General features: G+C 36.5%; 2 protein-coding genes across 8 annotated transcripts; one reads left to right on the forward strand and one right to left on the reverse strand.

Annotated features, from left to right (window-relative positions):
• Nucleotides 1-479: 479 nt before the first annotated feature.
• On the forward strand, nucleotides 480-12,894 carry timm23b (translocase of inner mitochondrial membrane 23 homolog b (yeast)). 5 transcript variants are annotated; one of them, XM_079856216.1, is made up of 8 exons: nucleotides 480-530; nucleotides 956-1,099; nucleotides 1,166-1,224; nucleotides 1,309-1,402; nucleotides 1,676-1,760; nucleotides 6,311-6,369; nucleotides 8,126-8,236; nucleotides 11,706-12,894. In XM_079856216.1, exons 2-8 carry the CDS (start codon nucleotides 985-987, stop codon nucleotides 11,816-11,818), a joined length of 636 nt encoding a protein of 211 aa, XP_079712342.1. In that variant the 5' UTR covers nucleotides 480-530; nucleotides 956-984; the 3' UTR covers nucleotides 11,819-12,894. The 5 variants fall into 5 exon arrangements, with proteins under 5 accessions (XP_079712342.1, XP_079712343.1, XP_079712340.1 ...); XM_079856217.1 differs by having other exon boundaries at nucleotides 488-507; XM_079856214.1 differs by having other exon boundaries at nucleotides 493-820.
• On the reverse strand, nucleotides 12,658-23,522 carry ncoa4 (nuclear receptor coactivator 4). Of its 3 annotated transcripts, none has more exons than XM_079856212.1 (10): nucleotides 23,385-23,522; nucleotides 18,525-18,651; nucleotides 17,735-17,875; nucleotides 16,973-17,061; nucleotides 16,531-16,639; nucleotides 16,019-16,090; nucleotides 15,803-15,934; nucleotides 14,595-15,560; nucleotides 13,924-14,016; nucleotides 12,658-13,823 (listed from the first exon to the last, which is right to left on the reverse strand). In XM_079856212.1, exons 2-10 carry the CDS (start codon nucleotides 18,648-18,650, stop codon nucleotides 13,818-13,820), a joined length of 1,734 nt encoding a protein of 577 aa, XP_079712338.1. In that variant the 5' UTR covers nucleotide 18,651; nucleotides 23,385-23,522; the 3' UTR covers nucleotides 12,658-13,817. The 3 variants fall into 3 exon arrangements, with proteins under 3 accessions (XP_079712338.1, XP_079712337.1, XP_079712339.1); XM_079856211.1 differs by lacking the exon at nucleotides 23,385-23,522 and adding an exon at nucleotides 21,806-22,248; XM_079856213.1 differs by lacking the exon at nucleotides 23,385-23,522 and adding an exon at nucleotides 21,956-22,105.
• Nucleotides 23,523-24,486: the final 964 nt, after the last annotated feature.

Genomic DNA, 24,486 nt, shown 5'->3' on the forward strand with positions numbered 1-24,486 from the left:
ATATCATATTTTTTATTATTTTTTTAATAACAACATTACATGCTCTAATAGGCTGTTTCCTTTTATTTGTTTTGCATAATGTGTAAAATGAAGGTGTGTGTGGGGGGGGGGGGAGGGGGGGACATGTATATTTAATGAATCACTGTAAAATGTATATATAAGCCTACTTTTTTTTTTCCAATGACAATTGTATCATTACTACATCACTTCCCAAAGATGTAAAATTATATTTAGTTTCCTCTTTATGACTATTTAAATGCTAGGAATATTTAGCAAGCAAAATAAAAGCAAAAGGCATTTCCTTTAATTACTAACTAAGTACACGAATAATAGGCAATTTATTTTAATGATCCAATAACATGTTCATATTCACACACTGAGAGAGAGAAAGAGAGCATTGTTTTATATGAAACTTTATAATTTTAGTTATTCATATCAGCTGTTCCAAATCGCTTTAGTGTCAGTTATTGATCTGGCCAGAAATCGTTTGCTGTCGCAAAAACCGTCGTGAGTGTGCTTCGATAAGCTTTGCAAGTATCCATTTCATATCCACAGTTTATCCCCATCACCACACCAACTGTGTTTTTTTATATTGTAACATAGTAAAAATGTTTATCGTATGTGTTTAAAGGATGCGAACTGTTTGTTATGGTAGTTAAATGACCGTCCACAGTTTACTTTACGGCAAACAAGGGGAGCGTCAGGTTGAACATTCGCATGCAGTTGAGGCACGAGTTACTGAATACTGAATAATTGAACTATTTGATTGTATTCTGGGGGTAAAAATGACCGATTGCAAATGTAACTTGTCCAAATGAATGTAAGTCTAGACTGAGCCCTTCTCTGAGCTTATTACTGCCTTCTAAGTTAAAGCTCATCGAGGACCAGATTACATTGGCTAACAGTATTTGCGCAAAGCTATTCCTATAAATTAAGCATATCTTCACATGTTTAGCTGAGGTGTACGAACCTCTTAACCTAAAGATGGATAAGGATCCATCAGGATCATCTAGCACTGGCTCCAGAAGTCCAGGAGGCTTCGGTCTGTTTGGATCTGCTGGCCCGCAGTATTCAAACACAGAGCTCTCTGGAGTGCCATGTAAGTCTCGCATAACTATTAATAATCCATATTCAGCATCTTACTAAAGGTCGCTTCTCTGAACAGTGACAGGCATGAGTCCAATCTCTCCATACCTGAACGTGGACCCCAAGTATCTCTTACAGGTGAGATCTGGCCATACGCTGCCTTTGTGTTTACATGTACTATATGAGATGTAATGAATGGCTGTCCTTGTCATGTTCCCACAGGACACAGATGAGTTCATTTTACCCACTGGAGCAAACAAAACAAGAGGACGCTTCGAGCTGGCCTTTTTTACTATAGGAGGATGCTGTATCACAGGTATCTCCATCTCTCCTTCCTCACATGGCAGTTCTTCTGCATGATAATACAGTCTCTTCAATCTTATAGAGACACTTCTGAGTTCACTAGTCAAAATGCTTCCGTTTTTGTTGTCTGATATAATAAAACATGTTTCATTACAAATTAAATTGCCAGAATAAACTGAAAAATATGGCAGGATGTCTTGGTATTTGCTTTTGATAAGTATTGGTTATTATTTTCGATTCATATTTTTAAAATGATTTGCATTACGATGTGTGTATTGGCATACAGGTGCAGTATTTGGGGCTGTGAATGGTCTGAGAATGGGCTTGTCTGACACCAGAAACCTGGCTTGGTCCAAACCTCGCAATGTACAGTGAGTACTGCAGCAGCACCGTACGTACACAGGGAAATTCAGTCCGTTCGGTTTACAACAAAAAAGTATATGCGTTAAAAGACTGCATCTTATGGCACATGAGGAAAAAAAACATGCTTAAGTAAATCATAATTATGATGTAAAAAATTTATCTCCATAATTATGATGTACTGTATCAATTTCAACCTTTTGTCTCTTGATTAGTTTAGTATTTAAGTCAATTATTAGTTAATAACTTAATTATGAGATCAAAGGACAAACTTCAACTTTTTTGTCATAATTTCTTCCTATATCAATTTCGACCTTTTGATAGCTATTATAGCATTTCATAACTTTGACATTGATCTTTTAATAGTTAATAATTAATTATGAGAAAAAAGTTTAGAATTATGAGATACAAAGTCATAATTCAGAGTCTAATTTCTGTCATAATTTTAACATATCTCATAATTATGACTTTATCTAACTAATTATGATTTAGTGTGTCATAATTTAAACTTTTTATCTCATAATTACGATTTACTATTGTTTCGTCTCGACCTTGTCCATAATTTAAAATCAATTATTAGTTAAATTAAGATTCAAATTCAATAATAAAAATATTACTTTTTTTTTTTTGTTGTCATATTGACTTTGATCTCAAAATTATGATTTACCATCCATTTTGACCTTTTGTCTCATGATTAAAAGTCAATTATTAGATTATAATTATTAATTATAAGTTAAGAAATTATGAGATACAAAGTAATACGATGAATTTCTATATCAGTTTTGACATATCTCATAATTATGACTTACCCCCAGTTTCACAGACAGGGCTTAGATTAAGCCAGGATTAGGTCTTAGTTTAGGTCAAATTATGATTTACTAAAGATTAGTGTGGTGGAAAATGGCTTCCATAGCATTTTAAAGACTCTTAAGGATAGGTTAAACAGGACATCTGCAGCATTAATAGTTTGCATTGCTTGAATTCAGTCTATCAACACAGTAACCAGCAGAGGGCAGTGTTTTCCACAGCGTTCACTGGTTACAGGAACCCAAATGGCAGAAGTGTATTTCCTGGTAAAGGTTCAAACGAATTGGCTAAGATCCTTTTTAAAATGTTTCATATCCCCAGTCAAATCTTTATGAAATTAGGAGGCGTCAATCTTTTCCTTAGAGGTGATTATGACCTTAAAAAACTTCCTGTTAAGTTATCAGTGTTTCATCAACAGGTTTTACTTTACTGGAAAATTATTCATAATGAAGCATAATTTCAGTCCTCGCAACATCCGTTTCTTGAATTGTAGATATGTGGTATTTAGGAATAAATCTTTATTTTGCAAAAATTGTTGGGAGAAAGGAATATGGTCTGTGATGCATATATTAGATAATAGCGGAGTCATTATGTCTTTTGAGACTTTCTGTTCTAAATTTAACTTATTCGTCAGAAAACAATATGATAACATTATCAAAGCAATCCCACAATCTATAATTCAGATGTATTTCAACGTATCTCAAAGTAATGTTATCCCTGTCTTCCTAAACTTTTGGGGAATGGAGTTTCTCTCACTATTTACCCAACAATTCGTAAATCCTTTGTTAAGGAATTTGATCCTTTTTCTTCAGATAAAAATTCAATCTTTCAATATTTTTCCAGTGTTGAAGTTAAGATTTTAAGAACAAAATATCTTAAATTTCCAGTTGCACCAAAAGCAAAGGGAGTTAATGGTGTGTAATCCATCTAGAGAGTTTTAAAGATGTTATCAGTGTTGAAACCACAGAACTCTGTTTTATGATTGTAAATGTGCCTGTGCCTTTTGGGAGGATTTGCATTACTGGTTATTTCCTAAATGTGAAGATTTACCTGTATTAACAAAGGAAAATGAAATATTTGGTATGTTTATGAAAGATGAAACGCATAACTTTGCAGTTAACACAATTATTATTTATGCACTCTAAACAATGCTGGGTTGTTTCAACCCAAATTTGGGTCAAATATGGACAAACCCAGCCGTTGGGTTACATTTTTTAATTAAATTTTTTAACCCAACGGTTGGGTTCGTCCATATTTGACCCAAATTTGGGTTAAAACAACCCAGCATTTTTTTAGTGGAATTTCATTTTACACAAGAATAGATTTCCTAATGTTTACGTTTCTCTTAAGGAACTGTGTCATCACTTCTGACGAAAAACGAATGCCTTAATCTTATCTACTTTGATAGAGGATCTTAAACTTGCTGAACTCTTTTATTTATTTATTTAGTTATTATTTACTTGAATGTATTTATTTTATTCTTTTTTTATTTCTTTATCTTATGCTACGATGCTTGTCTGTTGTCTGATTAAGACATTACATGTTTTGTTCCAGGCCATTTATGGTTGTTTAAGTTCTTGAGAAAGGATTTCCTGGTAAAGGTGAGGTCAGGTGTTTGTGATGTTCATGAATCACACATGATCGACCACACTGAGCTCTGCATTGTCAAGTTTCCTTCGGTCTGCGGTGATGCACTGCATTCCACTATAACCACTATAACCAGAGTCACGTGCACTTTTCCTTTCGATTAAACTTGTGGTGCGGGAACTTGGGGAGATTCATAAACACGCTGGGTGTGATGTCACATAATGGAAAAGAAAACCAAACCAATAACAATACGCCCTAGAGAAATCTTCTGATTTATAAAAGCAGCTTTTCTTCTTTAGCAAATCCTAACTGAAAAATGAAGACGGCGGATTGAGACGCACGTTTAATCCTGATATTACAACAGTCGGTTCCCCTTCTGTGTATACACTACCAGTCAAACGTTTTTCATCGCTACCATTTTTTAATGTTTTTAATAGAAGTCTCTTCTGCTCACCAAGGCTGCGTTTATTTGATAAAAAAAAAAAAAACTGTTTTCTATGTGAATATATAGTAAAGTGTAATTTATTCCTGTGATCAATCTGAATTTTCAGCATCATTACTCCAGTCTTCAGTGTCACATGATCCTTCAGAAATCATTCTAATATGATGATTTGATCCTCAAGAAACATTTCTGATTATCAATATTATCAATGTTGAAAACAGTTTTTTACATTTTTATTTCAGGATTCTTTGATGAATAGAAAGCATTTATCTGAAATAGAAAGCTTTTGTAACATTAAACACTACCGTTCAAAAGTTTGGGGTCAGTACGAATTTTTATTATATTTTTTGGGGGGAAATAAATAAAATAAATCAATACTTTTATTCATCAAGGATTAATTAAAGGGATAGTTCACCCAAAAATGAAAATGCTGTCCTCATTTACTCTCCCTCATGTTGTTCCAAACCTGTATGACTTTCTTTCTTCTGCTGAACACAAAAGAAGATATTTTGAAGAAAGTCGGTAACCAAACAGTTGATGGACCCCATTGACTTCCATAGTAGGAAAAAAAAAAGACTATGGATGTCAATGGGGACCAGCAACTGTTTAATTACCAACATTCTTTAAAATATCTTCTTTTGTGTTCAGCAGAAGAAAGAAAATCATACAGGTTTGGAACAACATGAGGGAGAGTAAATGAGGACAGCATTTTCATTTTTGGGTGAACTATCCCTTTAAATTGATCGAAAGTGACAGTAAAGACATTTATAATGTTACAAAAGATTCTATTTAAAATAAATGCTTTTTATTTATCAAAAAATATCCTGAAAAGTTTTTGTACACAACTGTTTTCAACATTGATAATAATAATAAATGTTTCTTGAGAAGCAAATCCACATATTATACTGATTTCTGAAGGATCATGTGACACTGAAGACTGGAGTACTGATGCTGAAAATACAGATTGATCACAGGAATAAATTACATTTTAAAATATATTAAAATTTAAATGAACTTTTTAAAACGTTTTTTTTAAAACATTATAAATCTTACTGATCCAAAACTTTTGACTGGTAGTGTATATTTGTTATCAGGCCTGGATAAATCATTTCAATTTAAAAATATTTTTCTTTCAAAGTACTAAATGCAATCATATAGTGATGCTCTGCTAGACATTGACTTCTTTTTTAAATACGTTATCAGTAACGAAGGCTAGACAGCTGTTTTAAATCAATGTGTGTACACAGCTGTGTGTCCCAAAGCATCATGTGGTCAAACGCTGTTCACATGCAGATCTGTGCAGGGTGTTCAAGAACAGCGGCTCAAAGTCTGCCGCTCGTCCGCTGTTACGTGCGAGACTTCCCCACTGTCAGCAGATTCACCCGGACATCATGTGTTCTCTTAAAGACTCACAGGTCAAGGAAAGTTGTTAGTGAACAATTCAACCCGAATCACCAGTTACTGACTCATGTGTAAAGGACCAAAAATATGTTTATTTGTAGAGGGAAAAGCTATAGAAAGAGCAGCCTTTTTGTTAATATGATATTTTGGAGACTCTGAAGCCGTTTCCCAAGACCTACTTATTTTAATTGTATTGTGCTGTGGGCATACAACAGTTGATCTTCTGTGTATGGCATGATGTTTTAGAACCAAAGTCATTAGTGATTTGGGTCAGTTGTGACTTTTGTTTTAAACTCTTAATCTCTATCCTTCTCTCCGATCCAGAATCCTGAATATGGTGACCCGCCAAGGTGCCACATGGGCGAACACTTTGGGTTCAGTGGGTGAGTGACCCGATTTCAGCCTCCTTCACCCTCAGAACCTTTGTAGTCGACTCATTTTAAACAGAAATGACTTATATTTTCACTTAGAGGTCATATACAGTCATGGTCAAAATTGATGGCACCCCTGGTAAATATGATAAAAAATGGCTGTAAAAAATAAATCTGCATTGTTTATCCTTTTGATCTTTCCTTCAAAAAATTCGCAAAAATCTAACCTTTCATTGAAGTAAAAGAATTGAAATTGGGGGGTAAATCACATTATGAAATAAATGTTTTTCTCCAAAACACGCTGGCCATAATTGTTGGCACCCCTAGAATTTTTTAGGAGAAAAATATCTCTGAAGTATATTCCCATTAATATTTACATTTTTTAGCACACCAGGGTGACTAGGAACATGAAACTGTCCAGCCATGACTTCTTGTTTCACAGGAGTTTAAATATGAGGAAACACAAAGGCCAAATCCCCTGAATCATCAATCACAATGAGGAAAACCAAAGAATATAGTTCTGATGCGCAGCAAAAGATTGTTGAGCATTACAAAATAGAGAGTGGCTGTAAGAAAATATCTAAAGAATTGAAAATCCCCATTTTGACCATCAGGGCAATAATTAAGAAGTCATAATCAACTAAAGATGTTACGAATCTGCCAGGAAGAGGACGTGTGTCTATATTGTATTAATGGACGGTGAGGAGGAAAGTTTGAGTGGCCAAAGACTCTTCAATAATCACAGATGGAGAATTGCAGAGATTACTTGAGTCTTGGGGGTCAGAAAGCCTAAAAAAAATTATCAAACAACCCCTACATCACCACATGTTGTTTGGGAGGGTTTCAAGAAAAATCCTCCTCGCTCCTCCAAAAATAAACTCCAGCATATTCAGTGGTCAGACACGACTGGAACTTCAAAAGGGACCGGATTCTATGGTCAGATGAAACAAAAAAAAGGGCTTTTTGGCAGCAAACCCAGCAGATGTGTTTGGTGCAAACAGGGATGAAGAGTACCCCATGCCTACGGTTAAATACACTGCTGAATCTTATATGTTGTGGGCCTATTTATTTGCAGGAGGTCCTGGACATCTTGTTCAGATACATGGCATTATGGATTCTAGCAAATACCAACAGATAAAAAATCAAAACCTGACGGCCTCTGCTAGAAATCTTATAATGGGCCGTGGTTGGATCTTCCTTCAGGACAACGGTCCAAAACAAACATCAAAATCAACACAAAAATGGGTAACTGAGCACAAAATGAAGCTTCTGCCATGACCGTCCCAGTCCCCTAAACTGAACTATAGAAAATGAGTGGGCTGAACTGAAGAGGAGAAGCGCCAACATGAACTTGTGAATCTGAAGGATCTGGAGAGATTCTGTGGAGGAATGGTCTCTGATCTCTTGTCAGTTATTCTCCAAACTCATCAGGCATTATAGGAGAAGACTCAGAGCAGTTATCTTGGCAAAAGGAGGTTGCAAAAAGTATTTAATAACAGGGTGCCAACAATTATGGCCAGCGTGTTTTGGAGAAAAACATTTATTTTATAATGTGATTTACCCCCCACTTTCAATTCTTTTACTTCAATGAAAGGTTAGATTTTTGTGAATTTTTTTAAGGAAAGATCAAAAGGATAAACAATGCAGATTTATTTTTTACAGCCATTTTTTATCATATTTATCAGGGGTGCCATCAATTTTGACCACCACTGTATTAATGCTGTGTTGCTTGCATGATATATATATATGTATGTATGTATGTGTTTAGCTCTGCTGTACAGTGCATTTGGGGTGATCATAGAGAAAGCCAGAGGGGCAGAGGACGACCTCAACACCATTGTTGCGGGGACCATGACTGGTGTCCTCTATAAATCTCCAGGTAGATCATGAGTAATATGTTTATCACATTACGACTTTTCTCACTGCGCTCGGTCTTGGGGTATCGTCATTCTAAACTCCAACTTTAACCCCGGGTAAAGGAACGATTCACACTTGTGATCTAGACAAAACGTGTCTATTGGAGAGAAGAAGAGTCCATTCAGGATAAACTTCATAGTACATTTGCTGGCAATACATAATATGAGGATGTCCAATGTTAGAGCCTTTATAGGACTTCTCATACTTGAAATACATTGCCCGGCCTAAAAAAATAAGTTGCTGTTCGGATTCAAATATGCAAATTGACTGAAAGTGTTTGGGATGTGCTGGAGGAGGCTTTACAGAGTGCTGGACTCTTGCATTAAGATCTTGAGCAAACATTGATGCACCTCTTGATGGAAATAACATCACAACCTTTATTTCCATCAAAAGGTGCATCAATGTTTGCTCAAGATCTTGTATTGTCAATGCAAGAGTCCAGCACTCTGTAAAGTCTCCTCCAGCACATCCCAAACACTTTCAGTCAATTTAAGCTCTGGACTGGAGAAAATGATTCTTCTTGCTCCTCACAACCGTTCTTTCACAGTTTAAACCTGATGACCATCAGATGTCATCCTGGAATATGGCCATGATGTGTCTTCATACATGAATGTTTAAGAAATGAAAAGCTACACACTTCAATTATGGTTAGAAGAACTGTTGGCAAACATATAACATGCTAGAAACATAATAATCACTGCAATAATCATCCAATCGTAGACTCTTCAGCAATTGCACATTTAAATCCAAACAGCGACTTGGCCAGGCAATGTAGTTAACACTGGCTCATTCTTAACCCTGGGTTATCTTGCTTCACGTGTCACACTGCTCATAATTTAGCCCGGGTTAACAGTCAATCCTGGGTAATCGCACGCAGATGGTTCACACTGTACATTCCTAAACCCTGGGTTAACTTCCTTATGTGCATATTTGTGTTGTCAGTATCATTGATTGTACAAACACCGGGCGCTATAATATGATTACATAAAGTCTCTAGCATTGCACATCCTCTTGATATTATACATTGTGAAATGCAGTGTGAAAAGCCTTTATGTAAAGAACATTAACCCAGGGCTTAAGAATGTACAGTGTGAAATGGTAGCTTATGAATACTCAGGGTTCACTGTTAAATTATGAGCAGTGTGAAATGTGAACTGAGATGACCCAGGGTTTAGAATGACCCAGGGTTAGTTGAAGTGTGAAAAGCCCCCTATAGTGTTGTCTTCAAGAAGCAGAAAAGAAACCGTTTCATCAGCGGACTGAAGAGGAAGGCACCGCAAGGTTGTGTACTTCCTTTTCTGTGGAAGAGTTGTTTGAGGAGAAAAGGGGAATTTGTCTGATGACAACAAAGTCATTGTACGCTAAGATCTGTTACAGAAAACAGACATTCCCTTTTATAAAACTCATTAATAACAGTTACAGACATCACTGCATTATATAATCACAACAATCACATTATATATATAACAGATTAGCTGATGTAAACATTACAGTTTGAAGTTTTGATTCATATATTTTCACATGCACCGCCCCCAAAAGTATTTGGACACTTAAAACATTAAGGATTTTACTCAACAGTGTAGTTTCATGTTCATGAAAAGGGGGAACGGGATGGAAAAGTGCCACGAGAACAAGCGCAATGTGAACCAAACCGACCAAATCATGTATGGATCAAAAACATTGGAATCTGATTTGAAGCACAAAAAAATATATAATTCAGAAAAAAGGGCAAGTTCGTGTTCTTTAGCATCTTTGATGAATGAACTACAATACCATAGAGCATTGAGAGTTATTTATAAACACTGCAAAATATATGAATATTGCTTATATATAAATAATAATAAATTCATATAAAACATAAGACATGATTTGTAGAACTGAACTAAAAACACAATAATTGTGTTGCAAAATATTCATATAGATTCAAATACACTACTGTCACTTTTGATTCATTTTATGTATCCTTGATGAATAAAATTATTCCTTTGAAAACTAATTTAAGAAATAAAGACATTTATAATGTAAGATTTCTATTTCAAATAAATGCAAATCTAGTCATCAAATACATGAAAAACATATTAAGCAGGACAACTGTTTTCAACATAATATAATAATAATCATGTGACACTGAAGACTGGAGTAATGATGCTGAAAATTCAGCTTTGATAAATTACAGGGATAAATTACATTTTAAAACTTATTTAACTGTTTTGGAAGACTCTTATTTATGTCATTGAAGGCCATTCAGTGGTTGTAAACACAAAATGTCATTGTTTCCATGAGGAAGTACCTTGCCGAATTACGCCTCAGGTGTTTTCCTAAAGCTGTGACGGGGAATATTCTGTGTATTTAGAAGAGAAGATTTGTTGTAAAGACAATAGAGGAAAATGCTCGGCTAGAATGCCACAAAATAATTCCCCATCATGCTTTGCTGCACATTTCCTCCTCGGCTGAAAAGGCAGGGTTTAGTGTTGGCCATGAATGCAGTTTGTGTTCCGTGTGTCCCAAGCCTTTCAGACCGTCACAACTTTTGTTCTCTCACATTTCATAGTCATGTGTCACGCAGGATATATTCAAACATATTTACTTTTTAAGTGCACAGGAAGTGTTGATGGATCATAATGCTGCTGTAAAATCATTTACAGTTACAGTATTTTTTACTGCCATGTTTTGGCATTGTGTGTAGTTCTGCATATCTGTGTAATATTAACAGAAAGCAGGACTGCAGACGTGTGGCAGTTGTGGGTGGGCTCAGTTCACTCAGCGGTTATCAAGCCTGGACTCGTGGTGGGTGTGGATCCTCACACTCCTCAAAGCTTTATCGCTCTTCTCCATGTCCTCGAATGATGACGCTCAATGGCTTGATCTGGCCGTATAGTGTGTGTGCTGCTCACCAGGCAATGTAAAAAGCTTTCGTTTTGAGCCAAAAATGTTGTTATAATTTAGGTTTACTATGATGATGCCTAGAATGAAAGTCGTTACACTCATATAATTTAGTTTTGGGCCTTGTGAATTCAGACAACGGCCCTTCCTCTACTATATCCATTGTATATAGCCGTTTTCTGTGAACATGCTAAACTATTTGAGCTACAAACCAGTGTTTTTAATAATTATGACAATACATGAAATAATATGGTGAGCAGCAATACAAGCCAGCTGAAAATAACGAAGCGAATGACACTGGAAGCCAGAAGTTCAATTTACAAATGGCTGTGCCGCTCTTATGTTGAAAATGAGCCGGATAGGACTGTAATGTTTGGATGCTAGTAGGTTTAGTAGACTTTGATAGGAAGTTGCTCGAAAAAACGTTGACCGTTATTGTGCAATTTAGTGAACTTACAGAGGAGAAGTGTTCATCTAGAGATGCATTTAGATGATGCACTGCTGATTCTTGTCTTTCAGTTGTGTGTGTGTGTGTGTGTGTGTTGCAGGAGGTTTGCGGGGGGCAGCGCGGGGTGGGCTGGTTGGGCTGACGCTCTCTGGACTCTATGCTCTCTACAGTAACTGGGACCGTCTGAAGGGAAGCTCTCCTACACGCTACTGAGGCTTCTGTTAAGATACTCTACAAATCAGCCCAAAAATCAGCAATCTTTCAAAATACCAAGAATTGGTATTGCTTTCTTTGCAAATGCAATGTCCATCAACTTTCCTACTAAGATGAGGCGGTCAAGAAACCACACTTGGAGGCTTCAAATCCATGACAATCTCCTAAAGTTTCATAATTTATGATTCGAGGAATGTTTGCAACTAGTTGTTAAAAAATGATTCAGACACTATTTTATTGTGTCTATAATCAGAGTGTGTGTATAAATATATAATTGCAGAAAAACCAAAGTTAAACAAGTTGCTTGTTTTCAATGTTTGTTTGCAATACATTCAGCAGTCTAACACTGGACCAACTGTTATTAATTTTTCAAAACAGATGACAATGTTAAGAACAAAATTAAACCTTGCACTAGAACTGGATAATGAGTGTTTACTAAAAATCAGTAACATTTGGTAATTATGAATGTATGTTATTACATGAAGTGATATTTGGGCACATTGCCGAATTCCATTAGCACTGTTAACGGACACCTGAATGTATTCGTGTAACGAGGTAAATGTCGCTAAAAGACTTGACGTTTGTGTGTTTGGCACGCAGAGGAGTGTTTCGCTGAACTGTAGAGGTTTGTTTGGCCTCAGATGAGTCTCATGTACTAATATTCTTGACATTAAAGAATAGCATTCACATCTCTCTCGTGGTTGTTGTATTATCAGCAGATTCTTATGAGGGATGTGATGAAGACCATTTAAATAAACTTCGTTTCCTTTCTGTTAGCATGACCTGGAGTTTTCTGTGTCAGGAAATAGAAACATGAAATGAGTCACGTTACAACAGGAAACATTTGTCTTTTTATTTATTCAGTTGACAAGGGATCAAAGCATAAGAGATTATGCAAGCAATATTTAGATTAACCTACATATAAGTGTACATGTGTAATTCTGCAGCCCAAACACTGGCACATGCCGACAACGATTTTAGCATTGTTAAGTTTATGTACCAAGTCCTTGGTCCATTACTGAATGATGGATTGGTACATGAGGTGAAATTAAACTTTTCATTTTTGCACCAGCTTTAAATTCACTTGTAGTCTTTGCTCCGTATGTGCAAAGTATAATTCGTGCTTTACATGTGTTTCACAGCATAGACGAAGCATTATCAGTGGTTATTTTGTGATAGATTCAATTTAAAAAGAGCTATAGTTATTCTATGGTAAATATTTACCACAGGTTGAGCTTGAAGACCACAGATCAAACGCTGGCGGCTGCACAAACGGCAAACTACAATGAGATGGACAACACTGCTACACATTCGATGTCAGGCACAAGTTATCAGAGTTGTTTTGAGGTTACAATAACGGAAATCTTGCTATGTTCATCTGGCATACGAGTTTTGTATGCCACAGAGGTGTATAATATAATCATTACAAATAAAAAAGTAATATGAACAGCAACGGATGCTCATTCCATACTTGAGAAAAATAGTAAAATTCTATATAAATATATATTCAAAGAAGTGATGAAGGAAATTATTCTCTGCTTTTAGAGCATGCTTTCCTCCAAATGTGCAGAGAGTTAAAACATGAATTAAAAAAAAAGCTGTAACTAAATGATTAAAATTAATATAGATTTATTTTGTACTTCAGCTCTTCCCAAGACCCCCCCCCCCTCCCCCCTCCCTCCCCCCTCCCACTATGCCCTAATGGGGGAAAAATAAAAAATGTATTTGTTTGTATGCACCAATCTGGTCCATCACATTACTGATTTATAATAAACACATTGGTCTCAACTAGATCACTGGAATTTACCTGTACTAAGCCAATTTTAAAAAGGCAAAATACAGTAATTCCCCAGCATAAACACTCCATCAAGTGATCTTTCAGTCTCTAGAAGATATGAGAGAGAGCGAATCCCTAAAGAGCATGGAAGAAAAATATTGTGCAATAATCAGCGGTTAAATGGTGCTAGAGTAAATCTCAAAAAGCCACTGGATGTTGCCTTCATATCTGAAAAAGAGAAAAGAAAATGGTTTTACTTCCTCTGAAAAGCTTTACTAAAAAAATAAATAAATAAAAAAACTCTCATATTTACATCATTGTTTCTCACCTGTGTAGCGGTGTGCTGAAGCCACTTTTCTTTGTCCCCACTGAGCTTCATACAGGAAAACAGGTCACATACTATGGGTAGGCCAAACCGCTCCTGGACAAACACAGGAAAACATGGTAAGGAATGAATGCATGAATATCACAAAACACTTTAGAGTGACATTCTCAAAGCCTGATACCATGGATGGAAATTGTAAGATGGTTCTTTAAAGGCATTGAAAGCTTATTCCACCAAAACTTTGACTCTTCAAACAGTTCATAGACGATAATCCAATCACACTTCAAGCAACTGCGGTTGAGCTTTCATTTACCATATTTGACGTGCTCTTTTCATATGCGTTAATGCTCATGTGCGAATAAAATCCTAAATTAAATCCGTTTATCAAATAAAGTGATCGTGTCTCTTCAGAAGACTTGATTTTACAATTTGACTACTTTTACAATTTCTTTATGAACTCCTTGAAGCATTAACGTTTTGTTTGCGTAGACATTCAGAAATCTGTCAGTTTCATTAAAAATCTGTTTATTTGTGTTTTGAAGATGAACAAAAGTCTTATAGGTTTGGAATGACATGAGGGTGAGAAAATGACAGTTTTCATTTTTGCGTGAACTATCCCTTTAATACGTTTGTGTTGTAGCATCATTTTTCTGTCATCACTGTATCAGCCTCACCTGTGCACTGGCCCGCTTTCGTAGAAGCCACTTATCCTCCTCGAGGTCTTTTGTGTTCTCGCTCTCTGGCTTGTTTGGCGTCTCAGTGGTACAGCTAATGGACTTCATCGCTGGCAGAAGCCAGTTCTCCGTCTGCAAAGGCTTCTGGATGAAGCTCTCAGAGTCTGAGGATTTGATGTGCGGGGTCACCCAGGCAGAGAGGGGCGACAGGGCCGGGGACTTGGGACTGTTGCTCGGGTGTAGCCAGGCCTCTAGGATGGCCTGGACTTTCTGCTCCTGCTCCTGCTGGTGGCTGGAGGCTTTGCTTGAGGCGTTCTTGCTGACGGGAACCCCGTTCTTATCCCGACCCTCTTTCTTGAGGAGCCAAGAACTAAGAGCCTCTTTCCCACAGTTTTCATCACAGACACATTGAGCGTAGCTGGCACAGGTCTCATTGGCTTTGCAGGTGGTCTCGAGAGGGATGGTCTTGTGAAGCCACATCTCGATGGTATCCGGGTTGGTGTTGGGAGTGCTGGCAGCGGATGAAGGTGGAGTCTTTAGGCACTTGAGCTTTCCGAGGTTCTCGATTTCCACGGCCGTGGTGCGTGTGGCACAGCAAGAGCCGCAGTCAGACTTTGGTAGCCAATCGCTGTAGGAGAAGCTCTCGTAGAAGGGTTTGATGATCAGATTGAAGCGGTCAACATCTGATACTTGGCTGGTCTTCTCTTGCTTGACTGGGCTCGGACTGACAAGCCAATTGCTGAGTTCTTCCTCCTCAAAGGTGTCGTCCACTTTTTCCAGCTGGTCTTCCAATTCCACCTCGTCCAGATTTAAGTCGCTTTCCTCAATCATCTCGATCGAGAAGGTTGAGCTGCCGCTGCAGGTTCGCTCACGAATAGGCAATGTCTCCTTTATGAGCCACGACTCCAGGTCATGAAGCTGACCCCAAGCTTTTTGGAAGTCAAAGGCAGGTAGTTGTTGTTCTTCCTGCATGGTGGAAATAAAATAAGAAAATCCTCAGTGTGCAATTTCCTAAACATCAATTTGACAGAAGTAGCAGAAGTGGTTTGTCACCTGTTTTTAAAATCTAAGCCATGAAAAAATAAAGGCTTTTTATATATTTTTTATATTGTGCCTTGGATTGTTTTTATTTTGACAGAAGTAGCACTTTAGCTAAAGTCAAGTGAATAATTCAGACGCTCTTAAGTTGGTCCTAAGTCTCAGCTCACCTGAGATTCCTTGGAAACAAGCAGCCAGTCCTGGAGGTTTGAGCTAAAGTGGTCTCTTACAGGAGCGCTGCTCACGGCACGGTTCCCTAGAAGCCACTCAGCCAGAGGTGTGGCCCGTTCAGGATCTACTTTCTAAGTAAACAAGATGGGTATTTAACATTGTATGCACATACGAGCAGAAAGTTAGATTAGCCAAGTATAATATCAAAAACAAACCTGTTTCTTGCAAGAAATTGGGCAGTCCTGAAGAAGCCACGGTCTCTCAAAAGAGCGCGAGGTCTCCATTTGCTGCAGCAGAGAAGGGTTATGAATGCATGGGCTTTGTGGAAGGGTACACAAGTCTATTTATAGCAATGGTATGAGCACATAGTATTTTGACACTTTACACTGTGATCCTGTCAACGGTAAGTGGACTTTCAATCATATGTTAATAATTGGACCATATGTTCTATTAGAAAATGTTCACTTCAGTGTCACATCGCAAAAGCTTTAGGCTGTCTACACTGAACTGTATTAAAATTAAATAATGTGTAGATAAATATTTCTGCTTATCACTAAGTATTATGTTTGTGCATATGAATGAAAGTGATTAAACATCATGCTTCATGTTTTCATCTAGTGAAAAAAGTGATATTGGGGGTTCTGAATTCCTCGCCATATATAGCTATTAATCTATATCAACCACAAGCCTTGGTGTCCAAAATGTGCATATCAGCAATTCCACAAACCTGGTTGGAGATGGTCCCAAAGGACGTGATAGCCTGGCGCAAGGTGCGTGCATCTGCTTGGAAACTCATCTCTGGGGTTTCTTCAGGAGTCAGATTGAGCGAAGATAACCTGCAACCACAAAAGATGAGCCACGTTTATCATCTACTTAGGCATTCCTCAGAGATTCACATTGATTGTGGGAGATTTAATCCACTACAGTGTCTCTGTTGACTAGCTTGACATGTGGTAGTAGTAGTATTTGAGTTTATTGCCAATATCAGCATCACCGGCAATTACATGGCAGATATGCATTAAACATTTAACAACATGTAATATTATAAGTATAACATGATTAAAACAAACTTAGACAAACAAAAACAATAAATCTATAAAAGATTCTAGCTTGACATGTAAACAGCATTTTAGCACACTACAGCAGATTTACAACAATCGGTGTCTTACTTCTCCAAGCAGTTGGTGAGCTGGGTAGCAAGATTGTTACTACTGGAATACTCCAGCTGATGAACGAGGATGTCAAACTGGCCTTTGAGCTGTGAGAAACCATGAGAGAACAAATGTCATTTCAGCTTTAAAGTAACTCAACTAGAGCAGAACAGCTTCATTTCTCTTTTTTTAAATGTCAGTTTCAGTATCCAGAGTCAATATTTAGATTTAATTTCTCAGAAATGTTGCTTCGTAATAGAAATCTACCTTCACTTCAGAACCAAATAAAAGAAAACCAACAAAACTATACCAAGTCTTTCCACAATGACTCAATATGCCAGACTGACAGATGGCTGCCCACACAAATGTGACCCTAGACCACAAAACCAGTCACATGGGTCAATTTTTTAGATTTATACATCATCTAAAAGCGGAATAATTAAGCTTTTCATTGATGTGCTGTTTGTTAGGATAGAACAAAAAAAAAAAATCAAAACACTGAGAAAAAGACATTCAAAGTTGTCCATTTATGTTCGTGATTGTGCTGCATTCACTCACAAAACTAAATGTTTTATATCTTTATGGTAGGAAATTTACAAAATATCTTCATGGAACATGATCTTTACTTAATATCCTAATGATTTTTGGCATGAAAGAAAAATCGATAATTTTGACCCATACAATGTATTGTTGGCTATTGCCACAAATATACCCATGCGACATGTGACTGGTTTTGTGATCCAGGGTCACATATGATCAAACTATAGATGTAAAACTCACCAAATGAAGCTGCTGTAGCTGCTGATGTAAAGTTTCTCCTTTGAGCTGCTCCACCAGATCGATCTGCTCCAGCAGCCAGACCTCACGAGAGCGAAGGATCTCCAGATGTCTACTGATACAGCTGTGCAGCTGAGACTTCACCTGGGAAGAATTCACACTTGTGTGAACGCGAGTCTTGACGTGTCTGCCTTTGATTTGAAAGCGCTCAGACACCGAGCAGCTTTTAAAACTCCTGTTGAGGAGGATAAAACGACCCCACCTCCTAAACGCTGAAGGACAGCCTGCAATGATCTGAGGTCTACAATAATGGAAACAAGTTCAAACTAGAAACAGTATTATATTACACTGAACCATGCAGCTGTTTTGAGAGATTATGGAGAAGCCCGATGAGGTTTCTCAACAGAGCTTAGGTGAACGAGCGTAAATCCTACAAACTATTTTTGAGACAATTTCTCAACTGTTGATACTTCTGAACTTGTTTAGCTGTGGCCTAGTAAGCCCTACTCCTTTTAGACTACCTGCATCCAAGTAGTAATTATTAACTCTGTCTGAGGTGACACATTATTATGTCATATGCATGGATGTTTTCTTATGTTTACAAGAAAATAATATCTTATTGTGCACTGAGCTTAAAACGCATTATAAAGCCACAATGTCAGTGTTCACACCCACTCATGGGACACTGAGCCTTTAATAACACAAGCATGATTTAAGTATATAAATAAAAGATTCAAAATAAGCACTTCATCTCTTCTCCTACATGACACTAAAAACAGCGTGTGAGTCTCACCTCTCTGGAGTTGCTCTTGAGCTGAACTTCAGCTTTGATGACCGCAGCGATGGCCTCGTCCAGCTGGGCCCGGGCCTGAACACACTGCCTGAGGGCAGCCGTCTCTCTCTGCCCCACGGCTGACATGCTGCGCACAAGACAAACACGACACATCACATAAACCACATTCTTTTCCATTTCCAAATCACTGCTTAAAGGGACAGTTCACCCGAAAATGAAATTGCTATTTTCATGGTGAGAAAAAATAAATAAAAAATCATATCAGGTTTTTAAAATCTAAAACTACATTTGGTTTAACTATGCTAAAGTGTTAACTGGTCAAATAATAGACAAACATATTTAAAAAATATCTTTAGTCTAGTCAAACAGGTTTGGAACAACAAAATATGCATTTTTGGGTGAATTATGCCTTTTATCTGACCATAAGAAGGTAAAATATGGCATAACAGCATTTCAGTTTTTAGTCTTCAATTTGTTTACATTTTAAAATCGTATATAGTGCCAATATTTGTGAGCTTTAGCAACAAAAACAACCCCTTGAGAAAGAATTACAGATCCATATTGATTTACTTAGAAACACTGATGATCAGTCTGATAAACCTTATTTCATTCAATGTCCATTATTTTGTACACATTTCATTTGCTACAAATAAAATGTTTTATCTAGACTACAAATCAAAAGTTTTGTTTCTCATGACTAAAAACTTATGAGCCTGAGGCTTAGGCTTACATACTTCAACTGTTTTTGCAGCGACATAGCTTTACATTTTGCCTATGTATGAATTTCTTAAATTCCACAGATGAGTTAAAAAGGGATAGAAAAATATTATGCTTAGGCTATAGCATTAAAAACAAAACATCCCACAATGCACCTCATGAAGTATGACTTCACAGTTATTGTCATTTATGTGGAAAAGCTCATTAGGAATAAGTAGGATGGTGCAAACCTTTAACTAATAGTATATTAAAAACTAGGGGTGGGCGATATGACAAAATCTTATTTCATGGTATGAGACATTTTATTTCACGATAACTATATACATCTCGATAAAGCTATTTTGATTTTTATTATTAAAAATAAGAACAAAGCAACAGATTACAAACGGCAGAGACACAAATTAATTAAACCATGAAGAGTTCAGATGCAAAAGCCTCTGAAATTTTTATAAAGCTTGTATATTTAAATTCAGTAATTTCACTTACATGACAATTAATAGGTAATTTGCATGGCCATTTAGGTGAAATGACTGAATTTAAATAAACTAGCTTGATAAAAATTATCATTCTAGAAGAAAATTTCAGATGGCACTTAAGAGGCTTTTGCATCTGAACTCTTCCCATGTTTTTCAGATAGTAGGTTTATTTAACATGCAGTAAGAAACACTACAGAAATTGAATAATCAAGTGTATAACTAAAACACTGAATAGTTTTCACTGTACGAATCAAATATGATCTGACTCTTATTAAAGATAAAAAAGTGATTCAGTCAAGAGCAGTGAGAGATTTTCTCTATCTTTTGTTGTTTGATTAACATTAATGAGACAGACAGCAGTTTATTATGCTGCTGTCCCTTTAAGGCCGAATGCAAGGATTCAGTTTACTGACACACATCCAATCATTCATCTGACCATTCAAGTGCAATAAGAAGAGAAAGAGAACTGAATTCACGATCGCATGCTGTCTGAGAGGCGGCTTTCTGTACACGGGTCATTGACGAATAAGGTTTTTAAAAGTGTAAAAAAATAGAATGGAGATATAACTATATTTGAAACCATTTTTTTAGTTTACCTAGGTGTTAACAATAAGATTTTGTGGTTTGTACAATCAATTAACACTGTTTTTTGTCATTTTTTACAATATAGAAAAAATGTCACCAAAAAAAGTCATTCGGTTTAACCACTGATTTGAAGGTTAAAACTGATTTGACATTGATGTTGAGATAGTATATAGTGTGAACCACAGAAGAAATATTAAAAAATGATCACTGATCTCATAAATGTAATCATTTATTGGACTACTCTAAACACTCCAACATATTCAAGTAAAACATTGCACAGGGAAAGGAGAAAAGGGGAAATGTAAAAAAAGAGCCTTATCTGCTTTATATTTCTATTATTGTAGTTCCTTTAGTTATTAAAAACAATATTATTCCATTTAAATATTTACTATATCGGTTTTACCGAATGACCTTTTGACACTTCAAAATCTTTAAAATACCTTTATATGTAGTAAAATATAATTAAAACCTTTTGGATTCAGTAAAAGAGATCAAGTTGTACTACCTTACATACTTTGGATGTTATATATTTGTTTTTTTATTATTATTAAGGCCTTTGGACAAAAAAAATGCCCCGTCACGTCATTGACCCACACGTGCTTTCGGGTATGTTATCGCACTTATATTTATACATTTACATACCGTGAAATAAACAATAAAGTAAAACCCTAAACGATAAAACCCTCATACTGCCCAGCCCTATTAAAAACCCATATCAGTCGACTTCAGCTGTGGCCTTTTTCCTGTGAACTCAAAGCCTCTGTGACATCCTGCAAATATCTGTGTGTCAAGAGGAATGATAAGCGCCTGCCAAAGTTAGAGCAACACGTGACATGTCAAATAATATTCAGCTGACAGGGTCTGAAGGGCAAGATGCTATGATTCCTGGAGCATTCATGCAAAACTCGGAGGGCGTGGGTGGGGGGCAGTTTATACACCCATAACAATAACAGGAAGTGTAAATCTCCAGACGCATTTCTTATTTTGCAATTTTATATTATTCTGCAACAGTATAAACATTTTATGTAATAAACGCCAATAACACACATCTTTGAGTAGCATTAAAACAGCAACATCTGCACAGCATGAAGCGGCCAGAACAAAAGCCCAGTGTCCCACAGATCTAGAGCTTTCCATTCTGACAGCATGCGTGGATTAGAAACCAGAGGAAAGGGAAACAAGACCATATCTGGACATCCTAATTAAAACAACTTCATTTAACTAATGCACTTTTGCAGGATCTTACATTACACACACACTTAACACTCTCTAGTTTCAATACAACACAATAACGTGCCCTTATACGAGTACTACTGGCACAACCAAAGTGTATTCAGTGTTAGCAGTGGATGGTAATATCATGGTACTGAAATTAGCATATTCACGTACAGTACCATGGTATTTAAGAGAATACCATGGTACTACCATAACACGCCAAAACACAAAGTACTTTATTTTTGGCTAGTGTAAGTAATACTTATTATTAGTAATGCTAATACTTACTTAACCATTCGGATCCTTTATAAATTGACCTTTTGCAATTATTAATACTATTATGGTTATGAAGAGCGGCGTTCACGAGACGTCCTTTACGTTTACAATCTGAAATAGATCGTTTAAAATGTCATGTCCAAGTACCGATTCGGTTCATACCTCTTCTTGTCAATCAAGCGATATACAACGGACGTCAATTTGATCCAAATGTGTAGCTTTGTTTGCGTATTATTGTCAATTGATGAAAGTCCAATTGTTCTCACGGTTTATCTAAGAGAGCCCCTTCCTCGGCCCACACGACGTCATCGCACACGTCATGAGCGCGGCCTCCACACTAGCCGACTGATTCTGCACGTACACGCCACGGGCACGGGGCCCACTCTCGGGGGCGCGCGACTGGCGGCTCGAACAGAGACCAGAAACGACCCCAAAACACACACATCTGAAAAAGCATGGTGCAACTTCTGTCTAAAGAGGAACCAAAAAGTGCAAGGAGGAACTGATACTTCAGTTATAAAGATGCTGACATGTCTTTTCAAAATAATACTGCTGCAAAAATGCTGATATCAGAGCTTACAATATGACCTTTGCACTTCATCTAAGAGCTGACTGATAGACACACTTCACTGGTATCACAGTTCAGAGTGTGAAAATCTCAATGAAAATAATAGGTATATTTAATACACTACTTCTTATCTTACGCGTATCTGTTATTTAACTAGAGATTATGTAATCTTGAAAATGACATTAACATCTAGTGCTCTCGGTACACAAATAAAGCATGTCAGTCCAAATTAAGATAAGCAAAAACATCTGTTCGCCACCAAATAAAAACAATCAAACCAAAACTGAAGCAACTTCATATGTAGGTGAAAGTTTCCTAACCGAATCTGGTAACACTATTTTCCAGTGTTCTTCTTGCACATGTTGTATGTATTTATAATAGAAATAACAGTAAATTATGCATAATAACATGCAACTGACCCTAAATCAAATACTAATTCAATAGTAAGTACAAGTAGTCAATTTATATAATGTACCTAAATGTAAAATTACACCGTAATAAGACCTTAAAATAAAGTTTAACCCCAAATTCTTTATGCTGCTCAATTGCATGCAATTGTGATGATTCATTTATTGCACTTATACACTATTTGCAATGACGAAATCCAGGGAATATTACGCAACATTTGAGCCCGGACCAAGTGTATACTTTACCAAGACATGTGAAATCACTTAAAAGAGCAAAATAAAACAATGACTGAACATCTGAAGCGGACGCTGCAAATATACCCTACAGAGCGCCCGTCTGTAGCCCCTTAATAACTCACATTTATCCGAGGACACACTCAACTCAATCCGTAATTCGTGTAAAAACATACATTTTTTCATTAAAACGATTATCATATTACGTATACACTTGTAAAGATCTTAAACACATCACCAAAACACAAAAGAAGAAAGTGTGAATGGTTACAAAATATGGTGAGCTCGTGCACTCTCCCCCTCTTTAGCCCAGATTAACATTCCGACGCCGTATTAGCTAACAGTTAAACTATTTTTAAAACAAACACATGTTATTACATACCTGCACTACCTGGTACCCTTTTATGGAAATGAAATGTTATTAATATAACAAAGTCTTCGGGAGAAAGCAGCGTCGCGTCCTCTCATGCGTTGGCTATCCGGTATCCGCAAAGCTAATGTCATGTCAAACCAGAATCGGATAATGACGCGAGAGAGCAAGACCTCGCGATATTTGCGTTCTCGAATGTGATGCTGCCATCTAGTGGCCATAGCCCATAGCCAGAAAATTGTACATTTACTAATCATTTTTAACTTCTTTATATACGTTTAGCATTTAAAGCACGATACATCATTCAATATATATATATATTACATGCATGAATGGACGTTTAAGTAAAAAGCAAAACAAAAAATTAAAGTAAAGTGTCTCATAAGTCATTTTATTTATGTTTTTGTTTCTTTTTATATTGTCTAAATTAGTGGCATATTTCTTTTATGAATTGTTTACAATTTTGCTTATCTTAATAATCCCATCTCTTCACATTAATGTGATATGGTGAAATAAAAAAAATACTTTTGGAATCAATGGTCTCTTGTATAATAATAATAATAATAATAATAATAATATTGTTTAATTTGTTTTAATGTTCAAAGCAACCTAGAAGTGAAGTTCAGCAAAAAAAAAACTATTTTCAACTAATAACAAGTAACAACACTCTACAGGTCACACGACTTTTATTTTGACATGATGTACTGGTACCCAGTCTATGACTCGTACTGAAGTACTGTCCGATGTTGACATTAAACGGCGGAGTTTTCTGCTGTTGAACGTATGTAATTATATTTTTATGTAGTTAAATACGAGTTTTTATGGGGTTAAATACACGTTTATATGTAAATCTTTCAAGACTGGTCTTTCTGGTTAAATCCGGAAGTTTATATCTGCGATTAGAGGAAGTAGCGTCACAAATCGCGTCGTCATCACGTCACATTTTTGTCCCAGCATATCCATATAAAGGCCTTTATTATATGATATATATGGTCCCAGCCCTCTGTTCTTTCTGTTTATAGAAACCTGAAACTACTTTACATTTATTTTGGATCTGCTCTCTCACAGTGGCATTTTGGTGTGATTTTATCAAATGTTATGTGAATCCTAACTT

This window comes from Squalius cephalus (genome assembly GCF_949319135.1).
Source record: "Squalius cephalus genome assembly, chromosome: 21".
Classification (NCBI taxonomy): domain Eukaryota; kingdom Metazoa; phylum Chordata; class Actinopteri; order Cypriniformes; family Leuciscidae; genus Squalius; species Squalius cephalus.

Excerpts from the sequence above, each read along its gene's own strand:
- ncoa4 (XM_079856211.1), bottom strand. Across the intron at positions 17,876-18,524 it reads TCAAGAGCAACTCCAGAGAG|GTGAAGTCTCAGCTGCACAG; the intron begins GTGAGACTCACA and ends AATTCTTCCCAG. Across the intron at positions 16,091-16,530 it reads TTGGGACCATCTCCAACCAG|CAAATGGAGACCTCGCGCTC; the intron begins GTTTGTGGAATT and ends TCTCTGCTGCAG.
- timm23b (XM_079856216.1), top strand. The coding sequence starts at position 985 with ATGGATAAGGATCCATCAGGATCATCTAGCACTGGCTCCAGAAGTCCA. Across the intron at positions 1,761-6,310 it reads TCCAAACCTCGCAATGTACA|AATCCTGAATATGGTGACCC; the intron begins GTGAGTACTGCA and ends TCTCCGATCCAG. Across the intron at positions 6,370-8,125 it reads GAACACTTTGGGTTCAGTGG|CTCTGCTGTACAGTGCATTT; the intron begins GTGAGTGACCCG and ends GTATGTGTTTAG.